General features: G+C 60.5%; 1 protein-coding gene across 1 annotated transcript in view; it reads left to right on the top strand.

Annotated features, from left to right (window-relative positions):
• POLN (DNA polymerase nu) overlaps positions 1 to 10,317 on the top strand; it is a 164,344-nt gene extending 154,027 nt beyond the window's left edge. Inside the window, exons 20-24 of the mRNA XM_030801238.1 lie at positions 995 to 1,105; positions 1,695 to 1,773; positions 6,725 to 6,792; positions 9,232 to 9,293; positions 9,978 to 10,317. Of these exons, the coding sequence (XP_030657098.1) occupies positions 995 to 1,105; positions 1,695 to 1,773; positions 6,725 to 6,792; positions 9,232 to 9,293; positions 9,978 to 10,163 (506 nt within the window). The 3' untranslated portion in view covers positions 10,164 to 10,317. The remainder of the gene's footprint in view (positions 1 to 994; positions 1,106 to 1,694; positions 1,774 to 6,724; positions 6,793 to 9,231; positions 9,294 to 9,977) is intronic.
• Positions 10,318 to 12,482: the final 2,165 nt, after the last annotated feature.

The raw sequence follows: 12,482 nt of genomic DNA on the forward strand, positions 1-12,482 counted from the left end.
GCAGAAGATCTCTCGTGTCCTCACTGCCAGTCCCTCTTAAGAATCTTGTATATTGCCTGGCATGTAGTAGGTACTCAATCCCTTGTCACTTTCATGATTATTATAGATGTGGGAAATTCTTCTCATCCTCAGTCACAAGTGGAGGATTTATTTCCCACCCACATCTAGTTAAAGCAGAAGTCCTCACTGGTCAGGAATATAGTCAGCTAACACAGTGTGTTTGTGTTCATTTTCTTTAAAAGAGCCCCCAAATTGCATACACTTCAGGCCACTCAAGATTGGATCTGCCCAGTGCAGAGTCTGGACCTGACTCATCCTCCTCCTTGAGGATGTGGGCTGACCACTTTCTCCTCCATCCCACACAGTCCAGAGTTACTCCTGGGCCCAAGGCCCCCACATGGCTTTGCAAAAGCTGCCCTCCCTCGTCCTATGTGAGATCCAGGTGCAGCTGGAAACCAGGAGAGTGCAGAGCTGAGAGTGCAGAGTGTGGCCAGGGGCAGTGGCTCCCCACTGTAATCTCAGCGCTTTGGAGGCTGAGGCAGGTGGATCACCTGAGGTCAGGAGTTCAAGACCAGCCTGGCCAACTTGGTGGAACCCCATCTCTACTACAAATGCAAAAAATTAGCTGGGCATGGTGGCAGGTGCTTGTAATCCCAGCTACTCAGGAGGCTGAGGCAGGAGAATTGCTTAAACCCAGAAGGAGGAGGCTGCAGTGAGCCGAGATCGCACCACTGCACTCCAGCCTAGGTGACAGAGTCTCACTCTGTCTCAAAAAAAAAAAAAAAAAAAGCGCAGAGTGCCCAGCAGCAGACCCTCATTTTCCCACTGCAGAGCCCACTTGCCCCCGCGATAGACCCGAAGGGCCCAGGAGAGGCTCGGAGTCTGCACTGCAGTGCGGCTGTCCCTCTGGGGCCTCTGGACCTGGCCCGAGGGAGCTGCACCTGCTGTGGTGCCTGTTTCTGTCCCTCATCTGCTTTTGCTGTGTGTGACTCAGGCTATGTGGTGTCCATCATGGGCAGAAGGAGACCCCTGCCAAGGATTCACGCTCATGACCAGCAACTCCGGGCACAAGCAGAGCGACAGGCAGTGAACTTCGTGGTGCAAGGTACCAGAAGCCTTTTACCTGTAGTTCTGTGTCCATTTGCTTCTTGGGTTTTAGCAGCTGCAGGGCTGGGTGGCACCCACCGATCACTGTTGTGGTATTTCCTGCTCATCACAAACCTCCTTGCAGGAGCTTACACTACCCATGTCCTGCCTGGCAGTTACTGTTATGGGGCGTGACGGGACATGGTCATCTTTGTAGCTAGGATGATTCCCGCAAGAGCTGGGCCCAGGCATTACGGTTCCCCATATCTCTGCGGTGGGAAACTGAGGCTTCAAGGGTTTAGCAGACCTGGAGCTCAGTTCCTTGGCACTTGGCCTAGGCCCTTCCATCCTCCCTATGCATGCCTGGCAGGGGTGAGGCCTCCGGGAATAAGGCACCCAAAACCCAGGTGCGCTGCAGAAGCAAGAGGGCGGGAGGAGCAAGGACGAAGTGTCTGCCTGCAGTCGTCTGTGGCCCTGGCACTCAGACAGCTCAGAGCCAGCACCTCTGTGTGGAGGCACCATGAGAGCTGTGGCGATGGTGCAAAATGCTGAGTGCACCATGAACTGCATGCCATGGGACCTCAAGACAGCACCCACGTGCCCCATAGGCTCCGCTGCTGACCTCTGCAAGCTGGCCATGATCCATGTCTTCACTGCAGTGGCTGCTTCCGGCACCTTGACAGCCAGGTCAGTGGGTGGTGGTCTCCCAGGGTTTGGATGGGAGGGTTAGTGTTCTGTGGGAAGACCCCCTGGGGGCTCACGATTCTGACTGCTTACCATCTGTTTATCGGGCCCCCATCCCCTCCCGAGGCTCTCAGCCCGTGGAACGCCCTGGGAGCTACTCACAGCAGGCATGCAGACAACAACTATCCATCCACCCGTGTGGGGCGCAGATGAGGCCTCTCCAGACAGAAATGCTGTCTCCCCTAGACCCCTCCTCCTCAGGGTGTCTGCACAGCACAGGGGCACCCCTTGGGGCTGCCCACCCCAGAGGCAGGCGAACCCCTCAGCCCCTTGAGCAGGACCCTGGGGACTCCAAACTGCCCCCACTCCTACCTGCTGCTGCCACCAATGCCAGGCAGTGTGCCCCACGTCCAGCTCTGGCTGCAGCCCCGAGCCCAGAGCCAACATTCAGACGTGCCTTGGTGGTGGGGGCTCTGCTGTGGCTGCCCCCCAGGACACAGCTGTCTCAGGCCTCTGTTCCTGCCTCAGTTATTCCCCCAGGGCACATACCTCAAGAGTGTGGGTGGCCAGGGGACAAGCAACCCTCGCCCAGCCACCTCCCCCTTGCCAGCCAAGGCCTGGGGGTGCTGCAAGTGGTGACCCAGACACCTCCTCTCCTCATTCTCCTTGTGCGGGATCCCCTCAGGAGTCCCGGAGCCCCTTCTGGGAGCTAACCTGCCCCAGCCCCCCGCAGTGTCAGCCCTCGAAGGGCCTCTCGCCCTGTGACGTACCATGAACGTTTTCCTACCCCCACCCTAAGAGCCCTCAAGCTCTTGGCGCCAGTCCCGTGGGGGCAGCCTCTGCAGACCAGGGTGCACCTGCCACTGCAGATGCATCCAGGAGGGGAGCCCAGGGTGGGCTGAGGCAGAGGCTTCTAGAAGATGTGGCTCAGGCCTCCCCAGTGTGCACGCCCCTGCCTTTGGGTTGTGGGTCCTGCCTACAGGTGGCCGCTCTTTTCCATCTGAGCTTTTACAACTTTCTCTTGGCTTTTGATGTTATTTTACATTCTCAAGGCATGATTTTTTGCCTTATCAGAGATCCCTCATCTCTCTTTAAAAGTGGCCTCCTGATGTCTTCACGAACTCCCTCCTGTCACTGTGGCTTTCAAGCCTGTGCCCTTCCAATGATTTCTGCGACTTTGTGCAGAACTGTGTCCCCAGCAATGGCCCTGCCCAGGCCAAGGTGTGACGCCCAGCAACGGAGAGGAGGGGGTAGTCCCTAAGTCCACCGAATCCCAGCTGGCTCCTCCCCTTGCAGCCCCTCTAGGTACTTCCTCTGGCCCACAATCACCCAAAACCTTCAGGAAAAAGAAGCCCAGAAGCAGGCCGAAGCTCAGGCTGTCATCCCAGAGAGGGAGGGTACCTGAGACCTCACGGGGTCTAAGCCCCGCCCCAGCCACAGGGTCTAAGCCCCGCCCCAGCCACGGGGTCTAAGCGCTGCCCCAGCCACGGGGTCTGAGCGCTGCCCCAGCCACGGGGTCTGAGCGCTGCCCCAGCCACGGGGTCTGAGCGCTGCCCCAGCCACGGGGTCTGAGCGCTGCCCCAGCCACAGGGTCTAAGCGCTGCCCCAGCCACGGGGTCTAAGCACTGCCCCAGGGGTTCTGCTTACAGCTTCACTGGGCTGTGGGCTCTCAGTGCTGCTTTCTGCAGTAACTGAAGTGGTCAGGAGGCAGGAGTGGGGCATTCGAAGATTCACTCTTGGCTGGGCACGGTGGCTCACGCCTGTAATCCCAGCACTTTGGGAGGCCCAGGTGGGTGGATCACCTGAGGTCAGGAGTTTGAGACCAACCTGGCCAACATGGCAAACGTCGTCTCTACTAAAAATACAAAAATTAGCCAGGTGTGGTGGCGCACACCTGTAATCCCAGCTACTCAGGAGGCTGAGGCAGGAGGATCGCATGAACCCAGGAGGTGGAGGTTGCAGTGAGCCGAGATCGCACCACTGCACTCCAGCCTGGGCGACAGCGAGACTCTGTCTAACAAAAAAAAAAAAAAAGAAGAAGAAGATTCATCTGGCCACCCCAAGGGTCTGCCCAGGTGGGCTGGGGCCACAGGACGGTACGCATTCACCACCTGCAGTCCCTGTGACAGGGAAATGGCGTTCATTCGTGCCTCTTGCTGCAGATCCTAAAAAGACCAGAGAGGTCGGGCTCAGAGCAGGAGGCCGGTGGCCAGTGTTCATAGGCCTCTGTGCCATGGCTCGGCTGTCCTGTCTGTCTCTTCTGATGCAGGCCCTTTATGAAAAGGCCTTCCTGGGTTTCAGAACGTGTCAGTGCTGTGACGGTCCCTCCCATGGGCCTTCTCAAGGCGGGTCTGCATGAGGCCACCATGCGCCCACTCTCAGGATGAGTCCACAGAGCAGTTCAGCAGGGCTGGGGCCATCCCTTGCAAGGGAGCTGCCCCTGCAGGCTCCAGACAGGCAACGCGGTGAGGCTCTTCTGGAACATTCTCCTACTGGTGCAGTGATCTCAGGCCATCCAGATGCAGAACACGGCAGCTCTGTGGCCGACCCCTCTCAGGGACAGGGATGAGAAGTTGCACCAGAGGTCCAGTCCCTTCCGGAACACAACAGGATCCAAGGCCCTGCATTCATCCACCCCACACGGAGACGACGACAGACGTCCTTCTTCTTTCACCTGTGCCCCATTTCCCAGTTAGAAGCACGGTCATGTCTCAGTGGCTGCAAGAATGATGTGTGAGTGACTGACAACTACACCTATTCTTAGGTTTCTGCCACACCAGCAGCTCAGAATTTCACAATGTAATTTCAAGAAGTGTGAAAACTGCTTCTGCTAAATCTGGAAAAAGTTACAAGTGCCTTTTCTGAGGTTTCTGCCCATTTGAAAAGTAAGTCCTCTTGGGAGACAAAGACTTCTGCCCGAGGCCTTGAAGTTAGTTTAAGACAAGCTTGCTGGTGCTGACAGCCTGGGGCTCTGTCTCCTCTCTGACTTCTGGAAGGGCAGTGCCCACGGCCCCTAGCCAGAGGCTGCACATAAAGCATAGGCCCACCTCCCCCTCCCTGGGGGCAGCCTGCTTGAGGGTGTGAGCACCACTGTACTGCTGTCTGGGCCCACGTAGTGTCCTGTGGATGTACACCCAGAAGGACGCGCACTTGGTCATCAGGGACACAGGCCCAAGCTACGGCAGCTCAGACTCCAGAAAGCAGATTTTTCTCCCATCATGAGAAGTCCAGAGAACAGTGGTTGCTTTGTTTCAGAGGCTCAAAGCAGCAGGACCAAAGTCCCTCTGGCTCCCTGGCCATTCCCTCCTGGTGCTATGATGGAGGTTGCTGCTCCAGCCCTCACACCTTGCAGGCAAAAGGAGAAAGTAGTGGCGGTCAGAAGAGCATCTGCCCCTGGCAGCCCTTTACAGTCAGCCCTTTGAAGAGCCTTCCCTTTTAGGAGCTTTCCTGGAGTCTCCTTTTCCATCCCACTCCTTACCTCGCTCCCTGCTAAGGGAAAAAAAAAAAAAAAATAGCCTCCTTGGACGTTGAAGGGAATGCAGTCCTGGGCCACCCTGCCTGAGAGACAGCCTGGGAAATGTCCTTTGTAGCTGAGGACACAGCCCCATCTCCACCCCACCCAGCAACAAAGGGGCCAACATGAAGAAAGAGAGGAAGGGCAGATTGGGGCAGATCACCGGAAATCTCTGTTGCAAAGTCCACATCCCCTGTGGAAAGTGCCAGCACAGCCCACCTGTACCCTGGGGCTTGAAGGCTGCCCCTCATCCCAGCTGGGGCTCTCCGTCACATGCCCGTGACTACTGCCTGGCGAGGGCTCCCATGCAGCCCAGCTCCCTAGGGCCCTGGGCCCACTGTGCCCGTCTGTGCCAGCCAAGGACAGGCAGCAGGGGCGAAGATAGGACATGACCCCTGCCCCTGAAGGCTCGATCCAGGAGACAGAGCCAAGGTCACACAGAGGATAGAGTGTGTGGGACCCGCTGACACCCCATCCTTCCCAGCAGCTCATCCTGTGAGTTACCCACACCGCACGTCCCCTCCCGAGGGCACAAGGTGAGCTGCCTGTGTCCACCCCACAGGAGAGGCTGGCAGTAGGTCTGGGGGCAGCAGGCCTCAGCAGAGGTCTCACATCACCAAGATTTGAGGCATCATCTGTCCAAGGTGTGTGTCACCCATTTCCAAGGAGCATGTGAAGCTGCAGCGCCCTGGCCGAATCCAGCCCCGGCGGGGTCTGTGTGGCCAGCGTGACGCGGGCCCTTAAGAGATGATCGCCCGGAGCCGTGACCCATCCGCCTGTGCATGCTTGCACTTGCACTTGAATCTGTAAGCTCCGCCCCAGCGACCTGCCCCTGGCAGTGCATTTCCCCTGAATCTCCTCCACTCAGGTTCCACTTGCTCTCCCTGCTGACGCCCTGGGAGGGGCACCTGAGGGGCTCCATGAAGGAGGCTGGGGAAGGGTGGGGCTTGGCTGGAGCCTGGCTGGGGCTGTCTGGATGCTCACCAAAGCGAGGTCTCCGAGAAGCCCTGAGGGCGCAAGAACCTGTGATGTTGTTCGAGGCTTGGCCCATGTCAGGGCCCCCATAACAGTTCACGAGGGGCTGTTTTTCCAGCCCTGGCCGGACTTCAGATGGGACCAACCTGCGTGGGGCGGACACAGCCCCTCCTGCTGGTTGTGCCACCTGCTTCCTCACAGCTGACCAGTCACTTCCAACCAGCCTGTCTCCCTATTGCCCCTTCTCCCAGCTCCCCAGAGCTGTCCTGGTGACAGTGGGTGACCTCAGGCCGTGGTGCCCATGGGCTGGGTCCTCCCCATGCCTCACGGAACCACATCCTCTTGGGCCGCAGTGCCAGAACCACCTTTCAGAAACCTTGGGGATGGGCCCCCCCTCTGCATGCGCCCCTGAGCCCCCCCCTCACAGTCCTGGCCTCCCAGGGTGACTCCTTCCCTCCCTGCCAGGCTGGTGGCCCAGATCCATGATGAGCTGCTATTTGAAGTGGAAGATCCGCAGATCCCGGAGTGTGCAGGTAGCCTGGGGCAACACAGGGTTGCTTGGACGTCACAGACAGCTAAGAGGAGGCTCCATGCCCCATGGGCACAGCCCAGGAAAGCCCCCCAGCTGTCTTCCCTTTTGTGGCCCCTGCCCCACCTCATGCTGCTGTGTCACCTGGGTCCTGGCAGGCATAGGGGCCAGCCTGGGTTTGGGGACCCTTGAAAGGCCCAAGTGGGCTCCACCCTGGGCCACCAGCCCCTCAGAGAGCTCCAAGTGTTCTAGCTGACTGGAAGTCCGGACAGCAGCTGCAGACACCCAAGGCTGCTTTGTCTGAGGCCCAAGGCCTCTATGTCTTGGGAGTCTAGAAAGATGGGGAGTGGGCACTGGGGCCACCTGGGCTGACTGGGGGCTGCGGAGCTGGCAGCAGGTGTTCTTGTTGGGGTGTTGGAGTCACTGAGGCCCCCTAGGCTCAGCACAGACTTCAGGCCTGGGTCCCATCCTGTCCCACAGGCCACCCCTCTCTGCTGAGCTACACGGCCCATAGATGAGTGAGCTCAGGCAGAATCACCGCCAGCGGTCAGCCCAAGGGGTTCTTTCTCTCTCCCTTGGGAGGGCCAGGACCTCCCCACAGCACCCAGCCATTGGTCCCATGGAGGCTCCCGTTCTGGCCTCACAGGGGAGAGGTGAGAGCAGGTGCCCATGTGGACCTGTGCCCCCAGTTCTCCAGGCCAGGTCTGTAAACAGCCAGAGCAGCTTCACGCGTTGGGAGAAGAGGCACGGGGGCGTCAGGGCTGGAAGCTTCAGGCACCAACTCTCAAGTGATGGTCATCATGCCCTCCTGACCCCACCCTCTCCAGGCCTTACTCTTAGGGGTGTGAGGCTCCCATCCGTGGGGCCCACCCAGCCTGCTCCATCCTAAAGCAGGGCTCTGCCACTTGAAAACTGTGTCCAGCCACTCATTTGAAAACACACCCATCTTACGTGACCATTTAACAAGTATAACGTGTGCTCAGCTGTAGGTTAAAAAAGGAAAGAAAACGTTCTCAAACGGCCTTGTTCCCGGGAGCAGCTTCCTCCAGCTGGCCTGGCAGCTCCTGAGGCAGGCTGCAGCCTGTGCACTGCTTTCTCAGGAGCACTCGGGGCCAGGGACTGCAGGGCCTGGGGAACTGGGGGTCAGGTGGGGCCTGCACCATCCCTGAAGGGCTGGGGGTCAGGTCATGTCTCCCAGGCGGCGTGTAGCGCCCAGCATCTCTGCCCTGCCTGCCCTCCTGAGGGTCCCACAGGGAGCACCCCAGCTGAGTGCCAACTCAGTCCCACGCTTGCTGCCCCTCTCTGAGCAGCAGTTGCTTGGGATCACGTGCTCAGTCAACAGCACCACCCCACCAGGCACAGAAGAGGGACCAGTTCTCTGCACACTCAGGGTAGCCCCAGCCAGCATGAGGAGCCAACGGTCCAGCTTGGCCTGGGCTGGCTCTCCAGCCTTGCCCCCATAAGAAGGTCCCCAGGGAGGCCCAGGTGCTTCTGCAGGGCTCCCCACCATGCACGTGGGCCGTGTGCCCACCTGCTTGCTGGCCGACAGCTCCCTGCAGACAGTGACCAGCTCCTGCACAGAAGACATTGAGGGCCACAGAGCTTGAGTGGCCGCTGGCCCTGATCAGAACACACCAGGGACAGGTCCCCAGGGAGACCCTCGCTCTGCTGGGGCCATTAGGGCTGGAAAGTAAGGTGGCGCCCACCACGGCTTGGGGCTCCTGCCGCCATCTTTGCATTGCGGTGTGACACAGCACAAAAGGACTGAACGAATGGTTTATCCAGGGGCTCGAGGGTTCAGAGCAAGCCCTGAGAAAGCCTGAGCTTGCGGGTCCCGCCCACGGCCCCTGCCCAGGCCTTCCCTTTCGTAGGGCTCTGAGCCCCACTGCTGCATGGTGATCCAGGCCCCCACAACGGGGCCAGCCTGCCCATGGCACAAAGCCACTGTTGCCTCAAACTTCACTGGGCAGTAGTGGGAATGGGGGGTTCTTGTGTGCCTGGTGGCTCTGGCTGGTGGGGGCTCCCTGTGTCTCCCCCATCCTCCCAGCCCCAGTGGCTCTGGAACAGAGCTGGCATGACGCCTGCCCCACCCCACAGCCCCCAGCTGGGGTGAGCAGAGCCGGAGGGGTAGGGGTGAGGGCCAGTGCAGCGTGGTGGGCCAGGCCAGGAGGAGTGGCTGCAGTGAGGGCCAAGGGGCCTGCGAGAGGCATCCTGGACTGTGGACAGGGCCAGGGGGAGCTGGACTCAGCCTCAGGGGCTGGGCACTCAGGGGCTGCTTGTGGGCATTAAGGTCCCACAGCTGGTTCAGGTGACCGAGTGGACACAGGAAACAAGGGGGCTCAGGGGCTGGGGCAGGACTCGGGCCTGAGCGTTCTCTTGTCTTCGGCTCCCAGGCCCCAAGGCCAAGAGAACAGCCGGGCCTCCTCTCTCTTCCGCACTCTAGCTCTCGTCAGGAGGACCATGGAGTCCTTGGAACAGGTGCAGGCATTGGAGCTGCGGCTTCAGGTGAGGGGACACCTAACCCTGCCCAGTCTCCCGGAGCCCAGGGTGAGGGGAGGCCAGCACTCCCAGGGCAGAAGAGCCAGGCCAAAGGGTGCAGCCCCAGCCCCGAGATGGCCTTGGCCCGGAGATGGCCACTCCACAGCAGGCACAGCAGTGGAGGCTGGGCGGTCCCTGAAGCCCGGGAAGCCCCACCCGACTCCGCTCACTTCAGTGAACAGGGACGGCAGCCAGGGTTGGACCCCTCCCTCCCTGTCAAGAGCTGTGAAGGTTTGGTCCACTCAAGGTCAGGGACCCCCGGGAGGGCTCTCCTGGCCTCTAGGAGCCACCAATCCTCCTGGGGCAGGACCCTGAGGGGCAAGCACAGGATGCCCCAGGACACACCCACCTGCCCAAGGGCACCTTGTCTACCGGCCGTAGCCTACCCACTGGCACAGAGGCCCTGGCAGGGGGGGGAACCTCCGCCAAGATGGAGGTGTCGTGACTGGGAGGTGGATGTGGCATAAGCCTGTTATTGGGCGAGTGTGGTGAGTGTGCATGTGTATGCACATGTGTGCGTGTGGCTGTCTGATCATGTGTCTGGATGTGTGCACCTGTGTGCTGTAGGCCCTGTCCCCCTGTGTGGGGTCTGGGAGGTGGCTGGGGGTGGCTGGCCCAGGCCTGGGGCTCACCTCTGGCTGCCACCTGCAGGTACCCCTCAAGGTGAGCCTGAGTGTCGGCCGCTCATGGGGACACCTGGTGCCACTGCAGGAGGCCTGGGGCCCTCCGCCAGGCCCATGTCGCACTGAGTCTCCCAGCAACAGCCTGGCTACCCCCGGGGCCCCTGTCAGCACCCACCCCCCAGCCCCGCATTTTTCGCCTTCATTTTGTCTGTAGCCCCAGGCAACAGTGGGAGGAGAGAACTGGTTTCCAACAGTCCATTGTGTGGCCTTCCCCAAGGTCACCAGCTCTGTACGCCCCAGGACGCATTAACCCTTTGGGGCTGGGATGGCCCGTCATCCCCTGGAGTAAATGCCTGTACAAAGCCCTCCTCATCCTTGTCTGAGTGAATTCTTCCTGTGAGTGGGAAGTGCCCCGTCCACAATCCCCAGCCACTTGGCTGGGGCAGGGCTGAGTGCCCCCAGTTGGGAGTGACCCAGGCTGGGTCTGGGCCAGACACTCCAGAGTGTATAGGCACTCCCGGCTCCCTCTCCCATGGATTCCAGGGGAGGGGGCTCCCTCATGGCTCAGCAGCTGCTCCCCCCTGGCAGGTGTCCAAGAAGCCACCAGCTCTGATGCCCTATGGTGTCACCCCCTGCTGGCTCCCTTCGCTTTAGGAAGCCATGGCCCAGGGCATGCACCGTCCTCCCAGGACAGCCCAGCGTGCAGCCCTGTACTGAGATGGAGAGAACACAGCCTCCCCGCAGGCACTGAGGCCCCTGGAGCTTGTGTTCCCGACTGATGCCTCAGGAGGACCGGAGGGGCCCCTCTATGAGAAGACCTGCCCACCCACTGCAGGCCTTCGCCATGGATGCAGCCTAGGGGCCACCGAGGACCCGCGGGCATCTGGGATCATATGCTCTCAGGCCACAAGGTCTCTCCCATGAGCCTCCTGCAGGCTAGTGACCAGTGGCTGCAAACAGGCTGGCTCCCCTGAGACAGCCAGTGCTCCAAGCAGCCCCTCTAGACTCTTCCCGTCCCACGTGCCCCTCTGCCTTCCCTCATGCACAGTGGCCTCACTGCCAGCCCAGCAGGACACCTGTGACTCGCCTCCACCTCACAGCAGGCTGCGACAGAGGCACCAATACCATCGCCCCTTTGCATGTGAGGAAACTGAGGCACCAAAAGGTCACAGGGCTCAAAAGCGCGCCAGCCAGGATTTCAGCCGCATCCTCACCCTGTACCATGGTTCCCTGTCTCTGTGGTGGCCCCTGGAAATGTGCTCCCGGGGTCCTGCTTTCAGGCCACCCCCCACCCCGGTACCTCAGCCCCTCCCATGTACTTCCTTACCCGGGTCTGGGTCTGGGCTCCAAGAGCGCCCCTTCAAGTGGGGCACAGGGCCCCCTGCACCCTTCAGAGTTGTCACCTCTGGCTGCCACCTACTGAGCGGCCAGCACTCAGGCTCACCATCAAGGTGCTGGCTGCTCGTGGGGACACCTGGTGCCACTGCAGGAGGCCGGCGGGGGGTGAGTATATGGGGTGCAGATGGTGCTGTGGGTTTGAGCAGTGGGCTCCCACCACCGTGTGTGCCACCCTGCCCTCTTTCAAATGGTGGCTGTGTCACCCACGCGGCTTGCCTGTGCCCATTGAACATGGCTCATCTTTTCTGGGTGACCTGGGTCATCACAATGAATTGGTCAGGACCTTGCTGCTGTGGTCTGCGGGTGCTGGAAGTCTGTTCCTTCTTCCCTTCAATTAGGCAGCATTTGCCTGACAGCGTGTGCGGTGCTGGGGAGGCAGGGACAGCTGGGTCCAGATCACAGTCCTGCTGCTATGCCACACCAGCCTCACCCCTCTTGGTGCTTCCTGCCCCCTGGGGGAGCCAGATGCCCATACTGTGGCTCAAGGAAGCATTTGGTTTCTCCCCAGGAAGAGGACACCCACTCTGGCCGAGACGGCCTGATTTTCTCCTGGCTTCAAAAACATTTTCACCGCCTCCCATGTGTGTGGGTCCTGCGTGGCCGGGCCTGCTCCCAGTGTGATGGGACGTCCCAGTGATCCAGGGAGCTGCCTGTAGCCACTGCTGGGCCCTCCTGCCAGCACAGTGCTGCCCCTGCCTGCATTCCTGGGCAGCACTCTGAGCCCAAACAGGCCCCGCCAGGCCTTGATGTACCCACCGCACCCAGGCCTCCATCCTGCCGCAGTTTCAGTGGGATGTCCCCTATGGGCTTTGCTGTTCGTAACCCCTTGCCATTGGAAAGATACTCGCAGCCTGGGGTTCCTTCAGGGTCCTGGCTGGAGGGCCTGGCAGCACGGGTTGGGAGGGTGGGAAAGGCAGAAGCCGGGCCAAGGAAACCCTACCAGGAAAGCGGCCCAGGGGACCGGGCTGTGGAGCTGGGGGACCCCCAGACTCCAGGAGTTCCTCTGCCAAAAAAGACTGGCATCCTGACGGGGACCTGCCAGGGCAGGGATCTGTGTCCACCCCATGTCTGTCTGTGAGACTCCCCCCAACACCCTGCTCCCCACCACAGCCCTGAGCTGCAGCACCCTCGGCCT

The sequence above is a fragment of the Nomascus leucogenys genome, chromosome 20 (genome assembly GCF_006542625.1).
Source record: "Nomascus leucogenys isolate Asia chromosome 20, Asia_NLE_v1, whole genome shotgun sequence".
NCBI lineage: Eukaryota > Metazoa > Chordata > Mammalia > Primates > Hylobatidae > Nomascus > Nomascus leucogenys.